General features: G+C 42.2%; 1 protein-coding gene across 1 annotated transcript; it reads left to right on the forward strand.

Moving 5' to 3' along the window:
* The first annotated feature begins 11,276 nt into the window (after positions 1 to 11,276).
* Positions 11,277 to 21,160, forward strand: LOC118288145 (stress response protein nst1). The gene is made up of 6 exons (XM_035613979.2): positions 11,277 to 12,509; positions 12,639 to 12,698; positions 14,956 to 15,075; positions 15,176 to 15,244; positions 19,680 to 19,775; positions 20,363 to 21,160. The coding sequence occupies exons 2-6, from the start codon at positions 12,657 to 12,659 to the stop codon at positions 20,444 to 20,446; spliced, it is 411 nt and encodes a 136-aa protein (XP_035469872.1). The 5' UTR covers positions 11,277 to 12,509; positions 12,639 to 12,656; the 3' UTR covers positions 20,447 to 21,160.
* Positions 21,161 to 27,763: the final 6,603 nt, after the last annotated feature.

Raw genomic sequence — 27,763 nt, forward strand, 5'->3', positions numbered from 1 at the left:
CAACACGCGTCCTGGGTTACCATGAGGTATGTGTCGTCGTGGGGAACAGTCAAATTAATGAGGAACATGCATATAAAGTGTTTTTCGGAATGAAGCCACCCCCTGTGTCAGTAAGATGGATTGGATTGAAGAGGGGATGCTGCTCACGTGTTTTTTTATTTTGTAAACCGTTATTTAGAGAGGATCGGTATGCGTTTGTTTTTGTCAACTAATCTTTTGGCTTTACAGGGAAAATCCACCTTTAAACACCAATGATAGGCCCACTGGTAAACCATGCACTGTAGAGACCTGTTTGTTGTGTTTGTGTCCTTTCTTCCTCTTTGGTCGCCGGCCAAAAGTGGGATGTCGAGTCCAGATGTTTCCAGGGGCCTGTACCAGGAAGCAAGTCATACCCAGGACAAGTTTTCCGTTGTCAGGCTTCACCGAACCCGACGCCAGGCCGTCCTGGATACCATGTGCTATACGAATCGGCTTATTAACGGTCAGCTGTCAAACCCTGGGGTTTTCTAACCTGGCAACAAGGACATTTACATAAAATACAGTAGGTGGAGGCGTTAATTAAGGTAGAAGCAACATTATCAGAACCATGAATACTAAATGAGTACTTAACAGAAAAAAATACTGAGAACAATTGCTAATACCTGCAGGTAAATGCAGTTGAGTAACATTCAAGAAGATGATGAATGTAAACAATATAAAAGAGAAACACTCAGGTTAATCACAGGAATTATCATTAGGTTTAAACTGTTACAAACATGCTGCCTAAGCAAAGAGAAGACAGATAATATCATTCTAACCAAAATTGAAAACATTAAAGATTGAGGATGGGCGAGGGAATTTAATGCAGGAGACCAAACGTTTGCAAACTGGAGTCCCGAGTATTGTTCAGCTCGTCATGGAAACATTTCTCATATCTTCTGAGTTGGAGCAAAGTAACTTTCTCCCAGCAGGAAAAAATTAGATCTTTATTTCTGTCCCCATCAACCATTGTATTGTGTGTAACAGTTGCTGCTGTGGAGACAACAGGAGTTTAGTTCCACACTTAAAGGGGTCACGAGGATGTGGCAGAACTGGGACTAGAATGGCTCCACTTGTGTATCGAAGCAAACTCATGAGTAGATTTGTAATCTGACTGACACCGGAACTGTGGACTCTGCTGTACAACGGCACAATAATGTACAAAAAAAAAATATTACACACTAATGTCTCCCCACATGCACTGGTGAAAAATAAGCTAAAAAATTATATGGGGTTTTATACTTTTAAACATAGTCCCTTTGGTTAATAATTCATTATCTATTCAAATACATTTTTTGTTTTTTAAGTTTGTTGCTTTAACAGACTTATATGGAAACAATGTCGGACATGAACTTGGCAGGGCTTTCAGCCGAGTCAGTGCCCCCTTCAAGCTCCAGCTCAAGTCGCGAGGTCACGTATGTCCGATTACCTCCCCCCCAAAGCTTGTCACAAAATGTGACAACATCAATTAGAGCCAGCATGATTATCCATCTCCCCTGTCTGCTTCCAAGTAACCCCACCCGTCCACGGGCGGGACACTTTTCTCCTCAATGTGTCCCTCCCAACTGGAGGTGTGATGGCGCAAACAGCCCTTCCAAAAGCCCGTTCACACACGGGGTGTACAATGGATGTGTGTGATTTGTTATCAATTTAAAGGCCAGTGAGGGGAGTGGTTGGAGGGGGACGGCAGAATGTGGCGTCTCTAATGACCCAGGGGTTTTGCGGAGGGGTAAATCTGATTTAAGGAGATGTACATACATGCAGAGCTGGGATTTGAGGCAGTAATCTCCTGTTCTAAGAGGAGCTTACCACTTGTCAAGCGGAAGGGGAGAGCCGATCAGCAACGCCGACCGAATGCGTGCTCGTATTTAAAGTGATAGAGATTGTAAAGAGCGAATTTCGGCAAATGAAAGAAACGTAACCCCCGAGCGGACTGGCACTTTCTCAGTCAGCTGGTGAGCAGCAGTGAGCAGCAGCACTTTGTACTTTTTGCCTTTGTTCATAAATTTCAACTAGGCACACGAGCCAGTGGTTCATGAGGGAGCGCAGAAGCCCGTCCGAATGATTGATCCAACTCAGTTTCAATGTTTACGTGTGAAACATTGACATTGACGGCGCCCATAAAACCGTGCGTGTCTCCCTTCCTCTGTCACAGGCCGAGCTGAAAGTGCAGACGTCGCCGGCGTATCTAATCCAACGGTGATGTCACAACAACGCACAGCTCCAGACGGCATTAGGAGGTGAACATGGCAAAGGTGGTTTGGAGAGCAGCCACGGAGATTACGTGTTCGCGAACAGAGGTGTTGCTGAAACTCAGTATATCCCTTGTCTCTCAGTATATCCCTTGTATACCAGTGAGAACCGCCCCTAAAACGGTGTAACATGCCTTCATTGGAGATATACTACCAGAATTAATTGATGGAAAAAAACTCAAATAGACATCCCAGACTTGTTTTCTTTGCCCCTAAAATAATAAAAAAATTACAAACAACATCCCCAAGCCTGTCAGAACGGGAAATGAAAAACACCTGTTGCTAGTAAATTCCATGCTTTTGTATTTCCGGACCCGCCCGTCATAAATGTGCCTACTGGTGGCATAGCTACGGTCTTGATTTATGTCTCTGTTGCATGCTTGACAAGTCAGAAAAGATGGCAGATTATATGGGGACATTGGACTCTTTCAGTGTTGGGCAGCTACGACCCGACAGACGTGCGCCTATAGAGTGCTTGCCAGGGTTTTTTCCTCTCAATCCTGCACTGATACCTGTGCGGAGGAGGGGGTGGGGGATTTGCAGGGAGGGGGGTCTTCTGCGTCCTGGACGGCGATGTTCGTGCCGAGCAGTGCGTGACATCCCCCGTCTTGAGCTAAGGCACTGAAATCTATTCGGGGGGTTTTCGCACGGGGCCCATGAGCCTGCAGGAAGCCTGGAGGTCCCGGGGTCACGAGTGTTTACAGATGGCAGGATCACAACGAGGATAAGAGGAGCCAAGAGATTTGGCACCTGTCCTGTTACTGTATTTCGGATTTTTTTGGCGAGACATTGAAATGTTGCATTCAGTGCTGGTGTTAACTGCTGGGGGCAGCTGAAGATCTATGAGAACTATGGAGAAGCTCTGAGATGCAAAAACATTTTTTTTTAAGATGCTGCACTCCGGAATTTCCCAGCTTGGGAAAAATAAAGGACCTATCTATCTTTCTTATATTCTATAGTTTCTATTGCAAATTCCCCCAGTTACCTTAATAGAATTTTGCACCTCTGCTCAATACCATCTGGAAATGTATAGTAGCTGTATTTTGTTCCAGAATCCTGTATTTTGCTTGTAGAGAGGCTCTGTGTTAAAATGCACATAATATGTTTTCCTAAATAATCAATACAGCCCAGAGCAAATCTTTAAAAAAAAATGTATGAATTTGAGCATTAAAATGAATAATGCATTTTAATTTTCAAACTCGCGACTTCCTGCATACCAACAAACGGTTCTCGTGCCCAAAGCACCGTGTATCCGAGGATTAAATCAGTGCTTCGGAGGTGCAGGTCGTACCTTGTGCCAGTGCTGCGTTCAATACCAGGCATTCCACGAAAACAGCTTTGAAGGATCCACTAATTCCAGATTTTCAAACCCCCAGCATCAAGACCCAGGTCCTAATATGGTCCTCGGCAGCCTAGCTCATGGTATGCCAAAAATAGGTATGTTCTGCCGATGAATTTGTCTAATCTATGTATGCTGAGCCAGGCTTCAAACGCTCACGCGAGGTTAGACAAAGCACCCATGCAGTATTCTGCAAAACAGACACAAGTTTATTACATTTCCTTTGAGGTCATTCTAAGGCTGTACACAGTTAAACCCAGAGATACAATGCAGTGTACAAATTAAGTTTACGATGCCGTACGGCCAGAGACTGACAGTGGAATTTAATTCGCGATTTCTGCATTCCTGTCACTGATTTGCTTCTCCTTACCATGTTAAGAATTCAGACATTTTTGATCAATTTAACCACAATTACGTCAATGGGCAATATCTGAAGCTGTCCCAGTCCCAGCATGTGCAGCATCAACTGAAACTTGAAAGATGGGCAAACGAAAAACAGAGGCGTAGCCAAGTGCTTTATCAAAAAATGGGTGGAAAAAAATATGCTCCATGTCTTCGGAGATTTTGAAACTACAGTTCTTTCAGTGTTGACATTGGCAGCCATCGAGAGGAGCCTTCCCACATGGAGACGTTTAATTGGGTGACAATGGGAGGCCTGTGTACATGGCAAAGGTTGAGCCCATGTTAAGTTCACCGGGGAATAGGAGAAAGAGGAAACGAAGGAAATGAGAAAGTGTTTTTCACTGCTTGTGATTGGCAGGTGAAATTTCCTGAGGTGTGGGGTCATCTCTGAGCTGGCCACGCACCGAGAACATCTGGAGTTAAATGCTTCTCTGACCACCCACTGGGTCTACACATGCGGAAGAGACAGAGACCAAGTAGGCGAAACAAATTTCTGTGTAAAGTTTTTTTCTTCTTTTTTCCAAGCGCCCAGAATCCATAAGTCATGCCGTGTCCTCTACAGGGGTTTCTGCCTTTGTGTTGCACTTCTGAAATGTCAAGTCTAAATAAAACGGACATCAGCAGCTCGACACTGATATAACATGAAGGAACAAGGACCTGGATTATTATTTTTTTTTCCATTTACCTTAAAGAGGTGGGTGGAAAGACAAACGACATTGGTTTATTGGAAGTCGACAACCATAAAAACTCCAGGTGATTCAGTTCCTTTTTCATCAAACGCATGAGTGAGAGAAAAAAACAACAACCAGACGTTTCATTCATTTACAAAACTATACTATACACAGTGATGTCAGATTGGACATGTGTCTAAAGAAATCGGGACACCACTTGATAATGTTTTAGTTTTTTTGTGTTACTGTTTCTGTCATTTGTGTGTTATTTGCTAAAATAAACCAATGACATTTCTACTTTAAGTGTTAATAATATTTTAGTATTATTATATCATATCACGGAAAATTTAAAATGTAAATGTAGGCAATTACTCAGGTCCTACCATTCTGTTTTATGCAGATATGATGCTTGTAAAACTCACTTCACATTTAGTCTGACTCTACCCTTACAAAAACACATCCATTCATCCAAATATATAGGTTTAATGCAAGGTTATTCATTTGGTTATTTATTCATGCAGAAGTCATCATAGTCAGATTTCTCCCCTTGTTTTACGTCTTTCATTTTTTAATGAACATTTCAACAAGTCCTGCATATAAACAATAACTCAGCCACTGTTTGCCTTTCTCAAACCCAGTGATCAGTTACGCCACCGGATCCGACTCCAGCGCAATGAATGGGTGTCTACGGGCCTCATCCAGCCCACTGCGTTACTAAAACCGTTCAAATCAAAGGAATGAGTCGATTCAAAAGAGCCTTTGTTTGTGCCCCTCGTCACCCTTCCCTTACCCTCCCCTGAGCAATTAAGATCTTCCTGAGGATGAAATTAATGTGACAGGTTTCTATTTTCGTAAAGGATGTTTGTCTGTGCGGCGTTTGTTGTTAGGTAAAGCTGACCCCTGTCCATTTATGTAGGCAGTCAGCTGGTTATTCACACCCATCTAGAATCTCACATGTGCTGAAGAGTCAGGGTCATATTATGCTTTCAAGTATACACACTGAACAAGGAGGTTTGGCAAGGAGTTTGAGGTGGGCTCAGTTGGTTAGGCCTGACAAGTGCGTGGATCCCCCTTTAAGAACGTAAAGTGACCCTCTTCTGATGGATATGCATAGTAGAGCCTCTGAAATTTGATTAGATCCAATGTTCTAAACTCCATAGAAGGGAGAAATGACAGAATTCCTTCTGCCACTAATCAAAGTGCCCACTCTCATGCAGCAGCAGCACCTTTCCTGGGTGGATCCATAGACTATGTTTAAAAAAATGAACGTAGTCACAGATTCTGGAAGTGAAGCCAAAGCAGAATTGCCTGAAACCTGTATTCTCGTTAAATACCAGCAGAGGGCGACTCCACTGGTTGCCTAAAGAAGTCTGTTTCTATAAAAGTCTATGAGAAAATTACTTTTCTTCTCACTGGATTTATAACGTCAGTAAACAGGAGTTTATGGTTCAATCTCTAGTTTCAAGTCTTTTTAAAATCCAGCGTGATGCTCATTTTGTAGCGATGAGTGCATGTGGACCTGCAGTGTCCTCGAGCTCTCAGTCAGAACCCACTTCTGGTTTCAAAAACTATGGGCAGCGCCAGGATTTTTTTTTCACCGCTGTTGCTTGTATAGTTGCTATATGACAGCATGGAGGTGCGAGTTAATTTTCAAAATAAATCAACTCTACCCAAACACTGACAAACATTCATAGTTATAGCAAGAGCGTACAACAATAAACGGTACACATACCAAAGCTGTAGGGTCACAAAAGAGAACTAAGGACTCCATGTGCAAACTAAAATCAGCAGAAGTGTGTTTGGCCACCTGCCTTCAGTGTGGCTGCTCGTGTTATCAAGGGCCATGACGGGGGGGATAAAATCCTTTATCTGGAGCCTGAAGACATTGTCCTGACGGAAAGGGAAGAAGTTCCTTGGATATCTGATGTAAACTTAATCGTAATTCATCCAATAGCGGTTAATTTTCCAGTATGGCGGATGGATGGACTGACCAACCAACCAAAATAAGTTTCCAAAAAGTGAAAATGGCAGTGTAAAAATTTGAATTATGTGCTAAAAGCCTGTGTGCACCGCTTAACTTGTCTGGCAGAACTAATGACTTGTTAACGTAACATTAATGGTTGTTACTTTATGTCATATGGGGAATCTGATGCCAATCACCCTTGTTTTCATAATATCCCTAAAAGCCAGTGCACTGGCTCATCTAACATCTTCGATTGCCTTGTAAAATCACATCACGTACTGTAAATTATTTTCACTTGGCCCATTTTCTTAAGTCTTTGTTATGGTGTTTTTAACCCTCTGTGGAATCAGTTCTCGGTGCACTTATTGTTTTAAATCTTTACAGTTCAGGAACAGGATTTGAAAAGAAGATAAACATGGAGGTGTTCTTAGCAGTGTGTAATGTTCTAGTCTTTTTCCATGTCTCATCACACGCTCACTTGGAAATGTGAGCTCTCGGCTTCAACAGAGAGACAGAGATCCTATCCACAGCACTCCTGTTATTTTAGTCCCTGTTCAAGTGGAGTCATAACCCGGTCACTCTAAATAATACCTTGTCGGATTCTCTCACAAATCGGGTGCCCCGGTTTTGGTCATTAAACCTCATGTTTATCTTAGGAAGGAAAAATGGCAACTCCAGTCTCTCGGGCAGATAGATCACCGCGAGAAATATCATCAATTTTACATGTTTAAACCACTGCAGGTTTAAACATGTTAAGATGTGTTTAGTCTTAAATTCCATCTCAATGCTGATGATGAGTGTTTGAGCACTTACGATTGTCTTTGCACTCTCAGGGCCCAAATTAAACACTCTGAATCAAGAGAAATATCTTGGACAACACACACACACACACACACACACTAATGTTTGGTGCCATCCAAGAGTTTCTGCAGGGATGGGGAGGATGACACCATTTGACATGCATTTAATACAAATTCATCCAAATACACGTACACATTCCTGTCCTACGACAGGTTGAGGTCAGGGGATTGTCCAAACGGTGGCACTGCCAAAAACTGGTCTCCCACAGTCACAACCCCTCTATGCACCTACAAACAGGCCTGTATACACTTGTGTAGTCCCAGACCCCAACAGCCCCCCTTCTGTGGGCTCACACACCCAAACACACACACATACAGTTGCTTTACAGTACAATGTCCCCCAGGTCCCCTGAGACTGATCGGCCGTGCTGAACAATGGGTACTGAGGCCAAGTTAAGCCTCTTGCGGTGCACGACTTAGAGGCCAAGGGATCAGGCATTAAACACAAGGCGTGTTAGGAATCCTTCATGACAGCAGCTTTCACAGAGTCACACCAGGTCACCAAAAGTGCAAAAGAAAATGCTTTTTATCTGATCTGAGCTGTCAATGTTTGTCTGCAGCTGTGCCATCACAGAGGAGATAATATTAAGTCGGAGCATGGTTTATGCGGTTTGAAATTTAAAAGTTTCTCTTTCTTCAGCTGCGCATTACTGAGCCTCCCACAGTACACATAAATACAGCAGATAACTTCATGCAAGCCCTGTTAAAACATAATCTGGAGAAGTTTTATCGTGAGTGACTGTGCAGCCTGTGTGTTTAATTACTGGTTTGGGTCTCGGGACTTATATTAATAGGTAAAATCAGATTTGATTTAGAGATAGTTGCGAGCTTTGCGGATGTGGGACTGGTACGGATTTGCCTTCGTATGCATCTGGTATTTAAGCAATGATATATGTCGTTTTTTATGCTTTTCCCTGTCGGCGAGACAACATTATTTGATTTTGCCTTCCAAAGCCGTTTACACATCCCATCTGAATTTTAAATATTTTTATGCTGAGCTAAAGGTTTGGTTAGGTTAAGTTTAGGGGGGGGAGTCATGGTCTGGGTTAAAGTAAGCAAGAAGTTAAGGTAAGGTAAGCTTTGTCATCCTGGTTCCATTTACAACCGTGTGGTTAAAATAAATTGATACGTTCAACTGTTGGAAATGAACACGTGAACAGCCGTCTCCTGTGTTAAAGTTTGACGTTTACCATCCATCCTGCCCAACTACATCCCCACGCCTACTTTGTTGCTTAATGATAATGTCACCTGGTTCTTCCATTGCGCCCGACGACCAAGATTCATAACTTACCGTACAATTGACGGCTTTGCTGCTTGAAAGTAAACATATGTTGTTTCATGGCATTTACCGGAGTGACGGATTCTCGGGAGGACAGTCTCACATGTCTTTGGATCCTCGAGGAGAAGCCGGAGGATGTGACTGAGAAGAAGGATGTCTCCTCCAGCCGGCTGCTGCCACCGTGACACAGACGGTCAAATAAGGATGCATGGAAACTAGAACTCAAGGCAACTGGGACTCTGAAATTCTGATTTGGAAGTCATTTTTCCTTTCAAGGTACATACACAATCTCATGATCAGGAACGCATTGAGCTCAACGAGAACATTTCACACTGGGGGAACTCAAATGTGACTAAAGTCAACATCCATGCTGTAGCATGAACATAAAGTTGCAGCGGTTATTAGACGCGCCCGACGTTCAGGGATGAAGCCAAAACAGAAGTATCGCTGTTCCGTGCATTTTTGTCCCACATGCCCAAAAAAGACCATGTGAAGAGTTGCGCTATCAAAAATGGACACACTGGCCAAATAAGTCCAGTGGGGGACAGTGACCGAACACACAGGCCATATATGGATCTAAAAACCTGTATTCTGCTCAATGTGACAAGACGTGTCTATGATTCAACGCTGCACAAAGACATGCACGTGAATCATTCTGAACGAGCAGAGTTGCGTCTAATGAATCACTCCAGTTTTACAATAATACGCATTTGATACAGGTCTACAGTTTGCTAAGGGGTCATTTTCATGCATTTCGCTGGGGAGGCATTTGAAGCCGTTTCCTGTTATGAGCATAGTGCTGAGTGAGGTCAGAGCTTTAGGGGTGTCCAGAGATCAAAGGTCACAGCTGGTTGCCCTTTGTAGGGTGCTGAATGTACGGAGACTGTGTAAGCTGATGAGGGATAGTAGTAGATCATCGTCTGTGAGTGTGTGGGTGTGTGTTATCCGCATATTTGTGCGCACAGTAAGTGCACATGTTCTTGTTGCGGTTTGACTGATTTTTTATTTCCTGCTTATTGAATCCTTACGCTGTGATCAAACTTAGTTAGAATGTTTGGGGGAAAACTGTTTGCAGATTTCCACGTAATGATTGGTTCAATCTGATCCAGACCATTCGGCATGTTTGACGGTAACGTGAAACAACATCGTTAGGACTTTTATTCACCGTATGTTTTGACCATGTTTTGAATGCCTCTGCGGGGCTTTAATTAAGGGTCCTTAATCCAACTGACATTAAAGATGACATTATTCATATGCTTTCCGGCCCACAAGAATTCTGAGCTTTTACATTGTGAGCTTGTTCTAGGCTTATCAACCTATAAAAATATATATATTTTCAAACACACATGGTTATCGAGTGGCAGGGTAAAAATGTCCGACCATATAAAGAACTAATACTGTGCATAAAAAACACTCTCCTTTGTTCCCTTTCCAACCCACACAACTGTGATCCTTCCACAGATGTACTTAACACTTTGTTTTCTCATTTACACTCTGCTTTCACTTCACCTCAACAGCAACATTGGCAATCAACTTCACCGCCACCACCCAAGGTCTGGAGCCGATTCTCCTGGAAAATGCGGCCTCAAGAAATAACTCGTTTTGATAATTTGTATCAGCAGGCTGCCTCAAAACACCAACATGTGAGTATTTATTTATAATTTATGTGAGAAACAGACAAAAGGACAAAAAGAGTTTTCCACTGTGGCCCATTTGTGTTTACATTTTTCTAACGCAAAAATGAATCATGACTCAGCACACTAAATATGGTAATCTAAAGACCGTTATACAGTACAAGTATGTTATTGAATGTGTTATGTTGGATATGAGCAAAAAAAAGTTAAAATCAACAGTTTCATCATAAATGGTGATGTAATTCAATGCATCTGTTTCATGGTCCTTGCATTAATTTTGTATTTTGTGTAAGTTTAAAACTGGGTGTGTCAAAATTGAATTTCTGATCTGCATTATTCTTCTAATACGTTATATAAATGTTTTGTAAACGATGACAGAATACAGTCCAATCTCTTGTTTGCCTCTCATATTGAATGTGCTGTTATGTTGTGGAATCTGAAACTAATCAGAAAGAAAACCCGTTATCCCGGTCGGGACTTCTCTTTGTCAGGCCTGCTGATCGGCTCTGAGCTCGGACCTGTATTTCTTTCATAATGGTGTCAACGTTTCGACCGAGTGAGTTCACTGGAAACACACTTAATGCATAATGCATTTCCATCACACCAGTGGTTGATATATGGCTATCAGGCTCCATAGCAGCAGCCTGTTGAATGTGCCACTAATTCAGCTAAGAGGACCAGATGGATTTATTGTTCCCAGTGGGAACATGCATAAAATATAAATTGCATTTTGCAATAAAACCGTCAGAGATGAGCTAAGCTGGCAGCTGACTTTAACTTAGTAGTAGTTCATTTAGTATGAAAACATTATAAAACTTTTTGCAAGAAAGCAAGTAAACTTGCACTGAATTCATGCACTGAACCCAGAACTGGTCAGCACTGTTCTTTCTGGGTTTTCTCTGGGTACTCAGGCTTCCTCCCACAGTCTAAAGAAATGTACCTTAGGTTAATTGGAGACTGTGAATTTCACAGAAGGCGTGAATGTAAGTGTGAAGGGTTTTTTTTCTTTCTGTACAGCTGTTTTCGGACATGAACTCCGTACCATGGCTGCAAATTTGCACCTGAGAATTCCCCCGGAGTTTGCTGTCCACACGTGACAAACGCAGAGGAAGGTTTGGCCAAGTCAGAAGCATTCACAAACCCGTGGATAATCTCTGGAGCATTCTCTGGCATCTGGGCAGAGCGGGAGTCGGCTCTGATAACGCCGCTGCAGAAAGCAGTGTATTCTCACATTGTCACAGTGTATTCTCACATGGGCTCACTCGGACATTCTCCGGAGATTATGCGATGGGACTGGCAGGAGAAAGTCATTCGCGCTCTCGCGTACAGTACAGTTCCCCCCCGGAAAAAAGTTCAGGACAATGTCTGGAGTTCAGTGAAGGTCTGAGAGCAGCTTATGTTGCAGTAGACTGGGTGATCCGTCCAGGGGTGTACCCCGCCTCGCGCCCCGATGTCAGTTGGAGTTGGCTCCAGCTCTCTGCAACCCCTCAAAGGATAAGTGGTATAGATAACGGATGGATGGATTTCCCCAGATTTGGATTTCGCTGGAAAGAAACGTTGTCACGAAAAAGGATGGCAGCAAACTCTGACGTTTGAGCTGAAAAATAACACGAAGTCCAGAACAGGCCCAGGTGGAGGCAGATCACCCAATGCCGCATGCCCCTCCGGGGACAAAGAGGACTTAGATAAGTTATGACCAATAGGTGACGCGCATTACACTTTTGTGGCCTTTTTGCATTGGTAAAGGTTGAGATACTTTGACTTAACACTTCATACTGATCTCAATTTTCAAAACAGAATCTGAACTATCCATTATACTCTTGTCTCCTTGACTCTTTATTAGCGGGACAGTGGCACTTCTGTCAGTGCGCTGTGGAAATGACGAGCATGTCGTGCCGTCGCTACACAAGAACCTCTGCCCCTCCGATCGGAATCTTTCTGCTGGGAGTTGCAGTCTGGTACGGACGGAAGACGTAACTGTGGTTATTGAGATCAAATTAAAGAGGTATCAAACACTGGACAACAGATATTTGATCAGCACACGGCGGGCACTGAGCGGTCTAAGGCGACACGATAACTCTTGACCCGCAGGTGAGTAACTGACGGACTTATAAGAAGAGTTTGTGATTACATATTACATCGCATTGTTTCGGTGTGTCAAAGGGTAGAGATAAATGTCAATGAAACTCTGAACACCTGTGTGTGTGTGATGAGCTACAGACCCCGTCCAGGATTAAGATGACTCATGAGAGGAGGTTTCAAGGAATCCCCATGTCAAAGGTACGTTACAAACCGCTTTGAACAAACTAAACTGTTTTTCCTGGAGGAGCCAATAAAATGATACCAGTAGTTATCAAGCAATCAGCAACCGTTTACACGGGTTTGTTACACAACTGTGCTTTTTATCGTTTGGGCTGAGACCTGGTGACTGCGAGGGAAATGGCAATGAAATATATTCACTGGAGGCATTGTTGTCTTAACACAGACCATACTCAATTTGTCAAATCATTTGTATTTCCACTCAAATATACATATAAGTTAATTTAGATTCGGGCCATCTTTTTGTACAAATTGAAGTATCTATACAAAGTATTCATCTTTTTTGAATATTTTCTTGTTGCATTGTTTGGCAACACTGAATCAAAGCAACGTGGTTATTTGTTGGACAGATGGATCAATAGATAGATACCCTTTAATGTAAAAATGAAAACAGATCCCTGCCGCGTGTTCTAAATGAATTACAAAGATAAGAGGACAACGTGTTTGCCTACGTAGGTATCTGTACCTGCTACGGAGCAGGTTGAGTTCACGATAAGATAAGAGATCAAAACCATGTCAACAGCCCCACTGCTGACCAATTGGATCCCTGGAAAAAAACAGCGTCATCATTCTACAGCATCCCGACTGGGACAAAGGAGTTTAGAGGAACGTGACAAATAATAAAGCACAGCGTATCTATTTATAGACGAGTGGAATCATGTTGCTGTCCCAGACATCCCACATTCTCATAAACAGAGGAAGAGTTTATCACACTAAATAAATACTTAGGCTAAATAATAGCATTTTTTAAAGATCATTTAACTCCAGACTGAATGAGGAGAGGGCTGCACGGTGGTGTAGTGGCTAGCACTTTCGCCTCACAGCAAGAAGGTTCTGGGTTCGAATCCCGGTTCAACCAGGGCCTTTCTGTGTGGAGTTTGCATGTTCTCCCCGTGTATGTGTGGGTTCTCTCCGGGTTCTCCGGCTTCCTCCCACACTCCAAAGACATGCAGAATGGGGTTAGGTTCATTGGAGACTCTAAATTGACCTTAGGTGTGAATGTGAGAGTGAATGATTGTCTGTATCTGTATGTGGCCCTGCGATAGGCTGGCGACCTGTCCAGGGTGAACCCCGCCTCTCGCCCAATGTTAGCTGGGATTGGCTCCAGCGACCCCCCGCGACCCTTAAATGGATAAAGCGGTAGACGACGATTGTTGAATGAGGAGACTTTGTTATGATGCAGTGAAATAAAAACCCTCTTGTGTTTTACTAGAAAAATTATCCACACACTTAAATATTTCCCACGATTATGAATACATATTTCAGTCAGTCTGGCCTCGTCACACATTAACTACTTCTCTCCTCCCTGCTTTGACAGCAGAAAAGGTCTGACGTTACTCCAGCTCCCATTCATATTAGTTTGTCGTCATCATCAGGCGAAAAGGCAAAAATACTCATTGCCCAATAATAAACTTGATACAAGTCCTATGCTTATATAAAGTATATCCTTGGGCTGATAAGTATTTACATTACATTTTGAGTGGTTCTTTTTTACTCCAGTTATGTGATCATATTATTTGCATTTCACCGTTACCCTCGGCTTCCATCCACCTGTTTTTATGTGTAACGGCAACTTGCACATACAAAGTATATAGAAGCCACGCAGCAAATTCAAAAAAACTTTTGAAATACTACAGACATGTTTTCGGGTGGGAGAACTGGTGCACCAATAAATAACAATGTGACAACGTGCAATGGAAACCGACGTCAAACACATGAACTGACAAATAAATCACGGCGTCCATGAAGCATGTGACATAAACGCCAAACTGTAGTTTTTCTGCACCACTGAAGAAAAAGAGATACTAATGACAGACAAACCCACCAGATCTGTTCCGAGCCATGAGGTGGGCCGTAACTCTCCATACGTTATTACATGAAATAAATATTTGTCATTCGTCTTTGCCATAACTTCTGCTTTAAGTTTGTCTGGCACTTTATTATCCAGTTACAAATCCTCCCCTGCAGTGTTTTAATAGAACCTGACATTAGCATCACAGATTTATTCTGTAAGCCACATTCAATCTACTTCCAAAAAAATGAAATATGAAAACTTCCAAGTTGGTAAATATTTTCTCTCAGACACCAGGCTATAAATTAAATGGGGATATTCAACAAAGAGACGGTCGATTATCGGCGTAGCGACCGGGGCTCAAGGCTAATTTGACTCTAAACAAGTTGCACTTTGATGAGTGTTTCATTTTTTTTTGGGTTGCAGTCAATGAGAGGTTTGTGTAGAGAGGAGGACTATGTGTTTCTGGGAATGTCAGAAAAAAACACAGAGGAAACGGAAGAAGGCGCTTTCAAGGACGACAGCGGAGGTCAGAGGGAAGAAAGGGTGAGAGATTAAAAGTAGCTTGATTTAACAAAACCAACAAAACCGTGGACTTAAAAAAACAAACATATTTTTGGAAAATGTGTGTTTGTGTGTGTTGCAGGTCCGCCGGCAGCTGGAGAGAGAACAGCAGGAAAAAGAGAGACTCAGAGAAATAGAGGAGAGTAAGAAGGTAGACATATACACATACACACACACACACACACACACACACACAGATTGTACTCTCTGTACAAATCCCAAAATTTTTAGCCTTTGACACCGCATGAACTGTTGAGCCGACATTGGCTCAGCCACAATACCTGGCATTAGTTTTCCCCTGAGGAATAAAAACTCTTGCCAATGCACGCCGATAAAGTCAAAGCATAGGCTGAGATCAGTTTCCTCCGACGTGTGGAGCACATCGCGCACAAGTACAGACACACAGAAGTTGCGCCCTGCAGCGGAGCGGCAGTAACTGGAACTGATCAGTGTAATGACGGATGGTTCGCGGTCAGCACTGTTCACTGGAAGCAAGACGTCAGGAGGGAAGAAAAACACATGAGAATTAAAGAGCTTGTTGCTTGATTTTCTACATTGTCGGATGGAATGTTTTTTCAAATGGGCCTAATTTGGACCAGGGATTTTGTGCATAAATTAGATGCCTTATTACACCATTAGCAAATAGCACATGGCAGTTTGCTTCCTTGCCCATGTTTTTCCGCAGTTAATCACATGAGTGAATGGAGCTCATTATTCACAATTTAAGATGCTGTGCTCAACATTTCGTGAGACCAGACTCTTATGATCTAATGAAGAGAGCGGGCTGAACAATCAGGCAGAGGTGTTGATGCTCGATCAACGGCTGTTAATTTACTGTCAAGGTTCACCTCATCGCTCATGGAAGAAGTCAGGGAGAGACAGGACGTGAAGTGCAACGCTGGCCCTCTTTCAATCTCACACATCACTCACACGCTTGACGGTGCTGAACATCGACGCACACACGTCGGAGCAGAAGCACACATTTGGCGTCGCCACAAAGAAAGTATAGCCGCACACACACACACACACACACACACACACACACACACAATTTGCTGCCCTGACAGGAGTATGTGGGGTCAAAATGGGACATGGACTGTTGTTGTAGTCAGTGTTTCCCCTGTGCGCACACACAAGCACACACAACGAGGCAGGAAGTTGATGACAACATTTACCCTGATGGAGATGACAGTGACTCTCACCTCAATATGGAATGTACAGTACTTTCCTCTGAACCCAAACCTAACCCTCAAACACACACACACACAAACAAAACACACGCACAATGTACACCCGGGGTGGGGCAGGGAACCTCCGGTACCCTGGCCTAATACGTGCCGTGACACTATTTAATCTGGCCTGCGAGACAATTCATAGATAAATAAAATGAGAAAATCATCAACACGAAAAAATAATAGCAATGAATTTTAAAGGCAATAAAAAATAAAAAAGTGGACTGACATGGAGAGGAGGATCCAAGACCGACAACACAGTACCGACAACACGATAAGAATGAGGTCCTCAATTGGTTCACCGCCTGTGCATGCATATTGTCGCAATCTCTTTTTTCCACTTTTTGGCCCTTACGACACGGCCGCAACCGCAGCTCTATAAGCCTTCTGGGCATCTTCACCACGCCAGCTTGAGAGACTGTCCTCCTGCAAATAACGACTCCACCGCTTGTCCTGTGCAAACAGCTTATTAAGACCCATACTTAGGTTTTTATTGGTAAGCGACATCTGGCTGAAGTTAAATGCTGCAGCATAAAGAGCAGCAAAGTCCTTGTTAGGAAGAGGTTGGGTGGACGAATGGGTCGACAAAACAGGACGTTTTTCACTCTTTTGGCGGGTGAATGCATTATTCCATTATGCTCTGAGATCCCAGAGGGTCTTCTCTTCAATTAGCAGTCTACAGATTTTTTTTTGTTGTCTCCAGCCACAATATATGTATCTCATCACATCATAGCTGCCTTTTATTTTTAGTATTGCAACAAAGTGCATCTGGGCTCATTAGATCTTTGTTCTTTTAAATAACGTCATATATCAAAATAGTGCAGCAGGCCAGTAAATATCCCCCAGAGTTAATTTCAAAGTACCAAAATGTGCACAATGTATTTTTCCCCCACCCACCTTCCAGTCTGTGCAAATGGTTTATATGTTCTCGACTCTCAAGCCCCTCTACAAACTCAACTGCACCAACTACCACAGCTGGCCAGATGGCTAACTGCCAGCATGATTGGATGACAGACAGAACAGGAGTGTTAATTCATCAATATGTCAGTGATCGGCAATTTCGGGGCGATTTGTTTAAACGTGCGCTGCTCCCCCTGTTCACATCACGGCGACGGACCTGTGAATAGAACATGAGTGAAGTAATCAGTCAAAAGACCTGATGCTCATTTTCCACTCAAGGCCCTTTTTGGAAAGAATGTCCTGATTGTGTGGCTTAAAGTGTGTGTGCGTGTGTGTGTGTGTAACATGGGAGGTAATGTTTAAACTGCTTTCACCTTCACTCCATATGTCAGCAAAGCTTCCTCTTTGAACCGACTGACATTAAACTAAATGCCCCCCTTGATCAACTCTCCCACACAGTACTGCTCCCCTCACACACACACACACACACACACACACACACACACACACACACACACAAACACACCACACAAACACACACACACACACACACGCACAAACACACACGAAAATGTTAATTGATGACAGGCGTTGTCCACTGAGATCAACTGGCCTCACCCATCTCACATGTATCTCATCTGAACTGTTTATAGTCTTCCATACACAAAGATTTCTCAGTTTCTCGCTCTGTCTCTCACATGCGCACACACACACACACTTCTAAAAATTGGCCTATACATACTGCACACAAACACACAGAAGGAAACGGAATCCAAGAGAATCAAACTGACTGACTCCAATTTGAGGTCAGGGTTACACAACCAGCAGGCCCAGCACTTTTCATCAAACACACACGCACACACACACACACACACACACACACACCTTCCTTGAGACTCAGAGGTGCAATAGAAGCACAATAATTGTATCAGGGGAACCTTCAAATTGATCTTACTGGGCTTTGAAATATTAAAGATGATATCATGTGGGTGTTTTTCAGTGTTTTTCCCTTTTGGTCAAGTATCTTTTTTCCTTTTCTTTTTTTTTTCCCAAAGCTGGTTTGCAGCTGCAAAATTGAACAGTTGTTCTTTGTTCATATGGAGCATTACAGTACATAGCATTGCTATATAAGGTGTGTCATTTTAAAATCCTGTGTATGATTGTTAAACCTTTCAATAAAGGGAAACAAGTACACATAACAATAGTTACTATTGTAAAAAGGTCCACCAGGCAAGGTTCAGGTCATTTAGTGCCTCAATACCTTGAATTCATATGAAATTGCCACATTTGACAAAATTCCTGTGGCTTTCTGTTCCCGTCAAACACTTTGTTCAATCGTTTGTATGAAAAGTGCTATACAAATCTAGTTTGATCGATTAATTGATTAATCGTTTGATCGATTGGTTATCAAGCTGAATCTGACAATGCTTTTCCTGCCTGAAAATAGCACAAGATCCGTGAATAATTATCATTCAAGTTTTCCCAACAACTGTCTCAGACATCTACTGCGTTTACACCTGGCATCAATCTATGCAAGCTATAACTGGAAAATCTGGAGTGCTAAATCGAAAAAATCTTACTGCCAGCTGAAAAGTCTCTAAATCCCACGTCTTTTAGTTTCAGTATAGACAAGCCGAACAAAAGCAAGAAAAGTAATGCAGTCCAGGGAATGTCTTCCCCCATAAAAAGTAATACAAAAATGAATGACGCCCATTATTACCTTCCTTGATCTCAGAGACATTGTTTTTTGTCCAGATTTTTTCTCGTGATCACATTTTTACGGTTATTCCCCCCCCCAGCACCAGAGGTTAATTGGGATCCAATAACAATGGGGGGATAGATCAAGATAATGATTATTGATACAATCTGCTTATGTCATTATATCTGTAATACACCAGGTGTAAATGAGGCCAATACTGTGTGCAATTATTCTCTTGTATAAACTGCACTATTAACAGATTTTGTAGTTATTTTTTTCGGGGGGGTGGGGGGGAAGCACCTGGAGACAATTTAACAACCTGCACACAAACCTGTTATAACCTTTTCAAAACATTAACGCAAACCTATTAGCAGATATTCGTTTAAACATGTAGCACACGTACAGCAAACACTAGAATTTATTTGGAGTAGCATTTTTTTTTGGCCTGCAAATGCATGAAAGTCTGATATTCTGTCTTTTTCAAACTCTGGATTTCTCTTCCTGCCGACCCCTGGGGGAAATAACCGGCTCTTCAGCTACTGATCGCTAACAGGCTGGTCCCAAACCAAAACAATGAGCTAGAAGACGCTAAAATTCTCTGTAGGGCCGAGAGGGACTGCTAACTGTCTGTGGACAGCACTACGACCGGCTCCTTTGACATTGCTCAAGGTCATTTCACTCATTGCCGTTGTGAAAAGAGTGATGAGTGCAACGCAAGTTGCCTTCAACCCCTGCGTGTACGCTGTGTGTTTCAGGAGAAAGAGCAGCAGTGGCGCACTCACGTAGCCGAGCGGGCCTCCAGCCAGGAGAGGACTCTGCCAGACAGACTGGCAAGACTCAGACGATTCAGGGTGAGGGTGACCGACGGACACATCACACTCTGAACCTCAGCCGTGGAACAAGTGTCGATGTCAAGTACACAGCTGACGAATCCGTTTGACACGTCTGACGCGCTTAACAATTCGAGATTCAACACCGCAGTGGTGGCAGCTTCGGCGGACACGAGGGCGTCTAGGGTTTCAAAGCTCCTGGAGATATAGAAAAAATGATCCATCTATCAGACGCAGGTCATTCCTTGCACGTCATCATCGAGTTACACAGCGGTCACGGTTCAAGGTCACAGATCAGGCATCGGGTTAATCAGTCGTGTCAGATGAATGGAGGCTTTGAGGTTCAGTGAGCGGCTGAGGCCTTTACTCCGTGTTACAACAGTGCCAAGTAATCATGTCTTCGGGATTTGTTTAGCACAATAAGCGGCCCTCCATCTGTCTTCTTGTTTGCCAAAAAACATTCCTGACAAAGTTTCAGTTTCCGGTCAAGATACTTCGGTTCATTCTCAACAGTCGGTATAATGGAGACTATAGTTGAAAAAGGGCAAACTGGTCAGACTCTAATTTATTTTCCTGCCTTCTTTCTTTACAATTTTCTCGTCCCGCAGGAGTTTCAGAGGAAGGTGCTGGTGGAGGAGTCGGGGACGGCGGGCGGGGCGGCCGCAATAAGCCAACTTCTCACCAGGATGTAGACGCACCGTACGGGAGAGCGTCTCCTTGATTAATGTGTCCTGTGATAGATGTTAACATGAATAAATCGTCTGACTGAAATGACAGGATTATGGAAGGCAGGATTTTCCCAGGGAGCCAGCAGCTACAGGACCTACAGAACGAAAACAAATCTAACTTTGAGATGTGAAAAACAAAAATACTAATAAACACTAAATTTCAAACTGTGCAGCAGGTACAGACGGATACTATATCGTTTCCCAATGTACACAGCAGATAAAATATTCCAAGCCTATGATGTCCTTGAAAAGCTTCTCGAAAGAACAGTTAAAATGACTGTGGAAGTACGTTTGTCGGCTTCTTTGCTGAGAATTAAATGAGAAGATCGACACCACTCTCACATCATTTCTGCATTAATTATGGACAAATAGCGCAGGGAGGAGACCAGCACGTAGTTTCCCATCAAACCAGAACTTTCCAATTTTTTTTACATGTTTTGTTCAGATTAAACAAACGAGATACAAATTGTAAAGATGTGAGTTTAAGGGTGAGTCAGATCTGCGATTTCTAATCAATCTCAACTTTTGGCAAAAAAGTGAATAAGTGTAGTCCCCAAATTGTTGAATATTTACTTAAGAACTTCAAGTGAAAACCCTTAATGTTGTCTGTTAATAATATAACTTGATATATTTCTGCATTTTGCTAAATAAAGTTATAGAGCTACATTATAAAGAGGATATGTTTTCGCCTCCACCAATGTTTTCACCCTAACATTTGTTTGTTGGTTTGTTTGACTTTCAGCAGGATGCGCAAACAATCTCCAACAAATCTCCACAAAAACTTGGTGGATGGACGGGTCCCAGGAAGAACCCATGACATTTTTGGGGGGATTACGCATTAATATGTTCAAACTTGTTGATTATCAAAGTACTAGACAACACGTCTACGGTGAGGCTGAAACCAAAACAAGACAAGGGTTATTCATGCGCTCATTAATGGAAGGAGCTCAACTCTTTCATAACTCTGTTTCGGATGATAGTCATCTTAAAACCGCAGTCTGCCTGAAAGCCCACTGTGGTGGCATCACGTTACCCAGGTGGCTCAACATTTTCAGAAAAATAAATGAAAGGAACAACATAATCGTCAGAAGTCGGAATCACTTCTAAGATTAGGGACCATTGCTAATTCACGGACGTAATTGAATTATTTCATCGGAACATAGTTAGAAGGTGCTGTGCAACGTTAGATCCGCACATAACGAGGCTGATCTCCGATTCCGGGATGTAAATTGATAAACTTTGGGCAACATCATCATTTTTTGATGATAAAACACAATGATTTACGTTCTGAAAGCCTGAATCCTGCTCTGTTCTGCTTTCACGCAACGTCCACTGATAAAAAAAAAAAGGGATGAAGCCCGCAGGCCATAAAACATACTTTGGAACATTTTCTGTGGAATTCTGCTCCGAATGTTTCACACCCACAGAGCAGATATGGTGCATGAGTTCAAGCTGTGAATGATTATTTCTCGCCCATAAATCTGCGGCCTGTGCGTGAATGTGAGCTCTGGTGCAACTGTCGACACATTCCAGCAAATGTGAGGCCTGTCTTAATATGAGGGCGTGTGCGCGATTGTGGTTGTGTATAGAGCTGCAACAGTTGATCGATTAGTAATCGACTACTAAATTAATCTGCAACTATTTTTGATAGTCCATTAATTGGTCCTTGTAGTTCTATTGGAGAAAAAAAAAGTCAAAATTCAATGCTCCTCCATGACAGTAAACTACATATCTTCGGTGTGTGGACAAAACAAAACACAATTTTGGGGTTTTTGGAAACACAATCGACATTGTTCACCATTTCGTAACATTTTATGGACCAAACAACTAATCGGCTAATCGAGAATTGATAATGAAAATAATTGTTAGTTGCAGCCACAGTTGTGTATTTGTCATTGCATCTATGTTAGTGCCTGTGTGTGTGTGTATGTGTTAAAATGGCGGGGAAATCTGCAGGAACAAGAGTTCCTGACACTTCAGCTCATTGTGGCCTTAGAAGAAGAAACCAGCAGAATATAGGAAGTGATATAAGTAAATATATTGATATTATAAAATATATAATATGAGTATTGCAGACATAGAAAATTGATGGTCCTGTAGTGTCTTGGATAAGGAATAATCCTTGTTAGTAAAGGATCGCATTAGATACATTGGAATAAGATTTTTTTCTTATGTACAAACAAAATTCACAAATTGTTCATCTCTCGCGGGCACACAATTCTGCACTAACAATAAACATACATGTTTTGTCATCATGCATCATGATGATTAATTTAAAATCTCTCTCAAACACGCTCACGTCCCACTTCTAATTTAATGTATTTAGCCAGATGGAAGAGAATAGGGTGTGTCATGAAGATGTGTGTGTGTGTCATGTGTGACTGTCTCATGATTCTGTTTGCACGTGGATGAGGGCTTATTTGCACATACAGTATGCATACACAATGTTTTGCACGTATGATCAATTTCTTGTATGAATTGGCTACTGTGTGTGCAGACGTACAGCAGGCGTGCACGTAGTGTCTGCGGGTTCATACCGTTTGTGTGTGTGTGTGTGTGTGTGTGTGTGTGTGTGTGTCTGTACACAAGGTGTGGCCTGGGGCCACATGACTGCATTCATATCGGACTTCTATAGAACTCGTTCATTCTCTCTTTTCATTAAAGGGAAAAGAAACAAAAGCAGAGAGCACAGATTGGATAGAGAGGGGGAATAAAAGGGGAGGAATGTGAGACGAGGAGGAACAGGTGTTTCCAGTGTGGCAGAGGGAGTGGGGGGTATAAAAAGGAAAGAGGAGTAAATGACTTATAATGCATGAGTATATTTTTGCCCAAGGACACAGACGTACAGAGAAGTGAACTTTCTCTCCTCCCTCCCACTGTATCTCTCTCCCTGTAAGACTGCACAATGCTTACATTAGAGCCCTGACCGACATATGGATTTTGTGAGCTGACGCAGATATTAGGGTGTTCAATTTATCGTTTGATTTATGTATCGAAAGAAAAAACATCGCAGTGGTTCCCATAAGACAAAAAATGGAATTGAGGCAGCCTAAGGTGCTGATATTTTCACAGTTTGAGCGAAAACTTTGTCACACAACTAAAAAACGAAAAGAAAACTTGTTTTCTATATTCTACTATATAGAAAACAAGTTCTATATAGTACCACCAACTATATAGAACTTGAATTAAGAAAAATAAAAATAACTTTAAAATTTAAGTTTTCATATCAGCGTATGTCGGCAAATTGCGAAACTGATTTGTCTGTAATATTTGTATTTTGTTTGTATGTAATGATATTACCGTCCACACGTTCCATCGGTCCCGTCTCGTTTTACGTCCACTAGATTTTTGTTCTGTGCAATGTGAAAATATGCACGTTGAAAGAACATTCATGGTCTGAAAATAACATTTAAAATCCCTTTTTCATGAGGAGGAATTTGTCATATTAGTGTTATTTGTATATCGGTTGTTTTGCGTTTCCAATGAGTTTAAGGAGTCTCCTGAGCTGCAGCAGCTACCTGATACTTTCGAGTAACAGTTAAGAAAAATGAGAAATGATGTCCTAGAGAAGGCTTTTTTGAAACATGAAAGAGATACTTTCATCCTCTCCCAGCATCAGTGTGTAAGAACATCTTCAGTCTAATCCTTACAGTTTTCCATTTCTGACAAGTATTAATACCCTTTACAGGCTTGACAGCTGATGCCAAAAATGTAAGATTTTTTTGAGGGCATCTCTTTTCCAAGAATCCCTCAGAGCAGAGCCAAAAGACGGTTTTCTAATTGGGTCAAATGTCTTTGTACTCTGGTTTTATAAGGTGGCACAGTTGGGAGCAAAGAACAGCACGAAACCCGACAGTTGATGAGAAGAAAAACCAGGGGATTCGGACTTACTAGAGATATTAATAATCGTTGTTATTATCTTTTAACACTGGGCCAGCTCCACGCTTGTCCCATGTAAACTTTACTTCTTTTTTTTCTATACGTTTTGCTTGTCAATTATTGCACCTTCGACTGTTCTTATGCATCATAAATCAACTTAAAGTCTGTCTGCATGTTTGATTTTTTTTATTTGTTTGCCCCTAGTTGGTGGGTCATTCACGAATGAGTTAAAGCTCTCGTATACAAAATCGAGGTCCGGACACAGGCTGCAGGGTTTTTCACGTTGCCTGATCAGACTGTGGGCGTGTACAGACCATGCAGTGCAATACTTAATAACCGGTCTTCACACACTTTCATCACCATTTATCTTGTGTAAATAAAATACATTTTTGGCCCCGCAAGACTACACTAGGAGTAGAAGATACAAGAGTAAATAAAGACTCCAGACGAATCAGGGCAGACCAGGAATTAGCCACGGGCAGGTGGCAGCCGCACACAAAGGCTTGTACACGTAGCTGATGGAAGTCAGTATCTATCGTTGTCGTTTAGGTTCTTTGCTGGCGATTATTTTTGAATGTGGATTTCATTTAAAAAAAAAATGATGCTCCCTGCAAATGTGAAAAGAAGAAGCTATAATCTCCCTCTGATATGAACTCGTTTGCACGTGTGATACCCACAGTAGCCTCGTTAATGAGAAAATGGCACACACACACACACACACACACCAAATGTGGGATTGATATTCAATAATTCTGTAGCATACGGTGCATTGTATTTTTAGAAACGGGAAATGATATGTACTGACAAACAGTGACCCGTTACATTTAGTCAAGAACATTTTTTTCCCCCCACGGTTTATGAATTTGGGTATAAATCAGGATAATATTCGGAGTGTGACAAGCATGTTTTATATACACTCTTGGCACTCTTGACCCATTCATCCACCACAAACTTCGGATGTATACTGACCTCCACATCCTCAGGCCTTCGCCACGATTATAATGTCACACAACTTGCTATAACACACCTCACAAGTTATCTTGTGTTTCGAGTGCTGACGTTGAAATTAAAAAAATCACCCTGAAGGAAACATGAATTTCCTGCAGTCCTACACAGACTGGGCTGCTATAAAAAATACAACAACAACAGAAACACTTGCCAGCTGTTATTTTTGGTTTTTAGTTTCACAGTTGAAAAAAATAAAAAATAAAAAAAACTGGGAAAATACTTTTTTCACTTACTTCTCAATGCGGGAGAAGTAAAAAAAACCAAAAACATTTCTTCATAGGAATTAAAAAAAATAAATCTTGATTGCCTTTCAGGACTTCTGTATAATGCTCATCGTCTGCGATCCTGGATTGAATCACCAAATGCCACTTATTACTTCTAGCCGTTCACAATTCAACTGGTGGCCTCTTGCCACAGTTTAAAGGGATAGTTCAGCGATTTTGCAGTGGGGTTGTATGAGTTACTTATGCATAGCTAATATGTCACCTTATGAAGATGGTGATCAGCAATGTCATTTTTACGGAGTTTGGAGGGGAAGTAGAAGTAGCGGAAGTCTGAGTTCCACTGTTGCAGAGGGGACTGTCTTGGAATTTTGTCTATCCTCCCTTGAGGAACTGTTAAGACGAGTATTCTCAGGCACCAAGCAAGGTCAACCTGTTTATGGCAAGCCACAACAAACATCGAGCAGCTGAAGTCTCTCTCAAGGTGTCAAAGTCGTGGGGAGATGACGACATTAACCTAAACTAAATACACTACAGAGACCGGGAACAGGCAGATTGTCTCGGTGCGCCATACACTGACCACCTTGTTGATCTGTGTAAAGGAACCAGAAATCTGCTTGATATATATTGAGCTCTTATAATAAATACTTCTGCTTAAGACATCCACGGTTTCCGTCTCCCTGAATCAGCATCCACTCCATCAATTATTCCTTTTCAGCGACCACCGAAATCTTTTTTGCCCATTTTTTAAACATTACCTTAAAAAAAAATTCCTTCAATTGTACGCTAAAGGATGTATGTTTTTCAACTGCTTCAGTTTGCCGTTTAAGTTTGCACTTAACGAACAGCTGCTTTGCGGAGTGATGCGCTGATTCTCTGCACCGTCGCGAGTTTTAAAACATGCACAGTCAGTCGGAAGTTGGAAATGCGAAAGCATACAAGGTGAATTCCTCACCTCCCTCGGAGGCACCCACACATTTACCATACCATAGGATTTTAATATACTGTATATTGACTGGCATCTCTGCAGCCTACATAATCATGTTTGGAAGAACACCTCTATACTCACCAGAATGCATGCATTTGATGGATTGACTCACTCAATACACACACTCAATATTTCTGAGGCTTTCTACAAAATCAGAGGAGATCAGTTTTCTTCCCCCCCTACCCCCCTCTAGAGGATTCAGTTGTCCTCAAACAGCATTTACAGCTCAAATGGTCCCACAGATGTCCGTTTTGTGATTCCACTTAACGTTTAGGCTAACACAGCTCAGCAAAAACAAGTAGGGGTCCACAATAGTGACTGGCAGAGTTCGGCAAATCCCATAATAACACATACATTCGCCACAACCCACAACTGTGCAGCTGGTGTTGATCACGGATCTCATAATGTAACCATCATGAACACACACACACACACACACCGTCGCTGCGGCTTCCACATGTTGCATCCTTGCAGTTGCGGTGTCAGCAAGAGAGTTACTGTGGTCGGAAGGAGAACATGTGCTGCTGTCATCTCAATGTACAGGAGAAAGGATGAATACACAGACGTAGTTTAGAAAATTCTCTAGATTTCAGACCAAAAGCCAGTTCAGTTTCCTGAATCAGCGAAGTAGCAACGTTTTGTTTCTGGTCGGATGCGACACACGCATGCGCGCTCACGCGCACACAAACACAGTAGTATCCTACCCTCACTGTGTGCAGTAACTACAGCTCATTTTTATGCAGTGAGGTTTCGCTCAGTTGTACCATGGTTGCGTGGCAATTTGGCTCCACACCAACAAAATGGAAAACTACCCGATCACACACACACACACTCACACTCACACTCACTCACACTCACACTCACACACACACACATACACACTAGTGAGTAACGACTGTATGGTCGAAACTGATGAAAGTATTAAATAAGTAAATACTTTAATTCAATTGGAAGAAGTAAAGCATAAATGGCTGAAAAGACTCATTTTATTTTTATTCTGTTTAACGGCATTCAATTTAAAATCAATCCACATCAACACATTTGGAATGAGACGGGTAGTTTCAATGAACTGGTGAAGTAATTCATCAAGGCTACATCAGACTGAAAAGGTCGGGAAAACAGTGGTGCACAGTGGATGACACTACACAAGCTGGAAGATTAAGATGCTACGCAATAAATGTTGTA

The sequence above is a fragment of the Scophthalmus maximus genome, chromosome 12, assembly GCF_022379125.1.
Source record: "Scophthalmus maximus strain ysfricsl-2021 chromosome 12, ASM2237912v1, whole genome shotgun sequence".
Classification (NCBI taxonomy): Eukaryota; Metazoa; Chordata; class Actinopteri; order Pleuronectiformes; family Scophthalmidae; genus Scophthalmus; species Scophthalmus maximus.

Bases quoted from the DNA above. Each gene is read 5' to 3' on its own strand.
- LOC118288145 (XM_035613979.2), top strand. From the start codon at position 12,657: ATGACTCATGAGAGGAGGTTTCAAGGAATCCCCATGTCAAAG. The intron at 15,245-19,679 runs GTAGACATATAC...TGTGTGTTTCAG, and splicing joins AAATAGAGGAGAGTAAGAAG to GAGAAAGAGCAGCAGTGGCG. The intron at 19,776-20,362 runs GTGAGGGTGACC...CTCGTCCCGCAG, and splicing joins CAAGACTCAGACGATTCAGG to GAGTTTCAGAGGAAGGTGCT.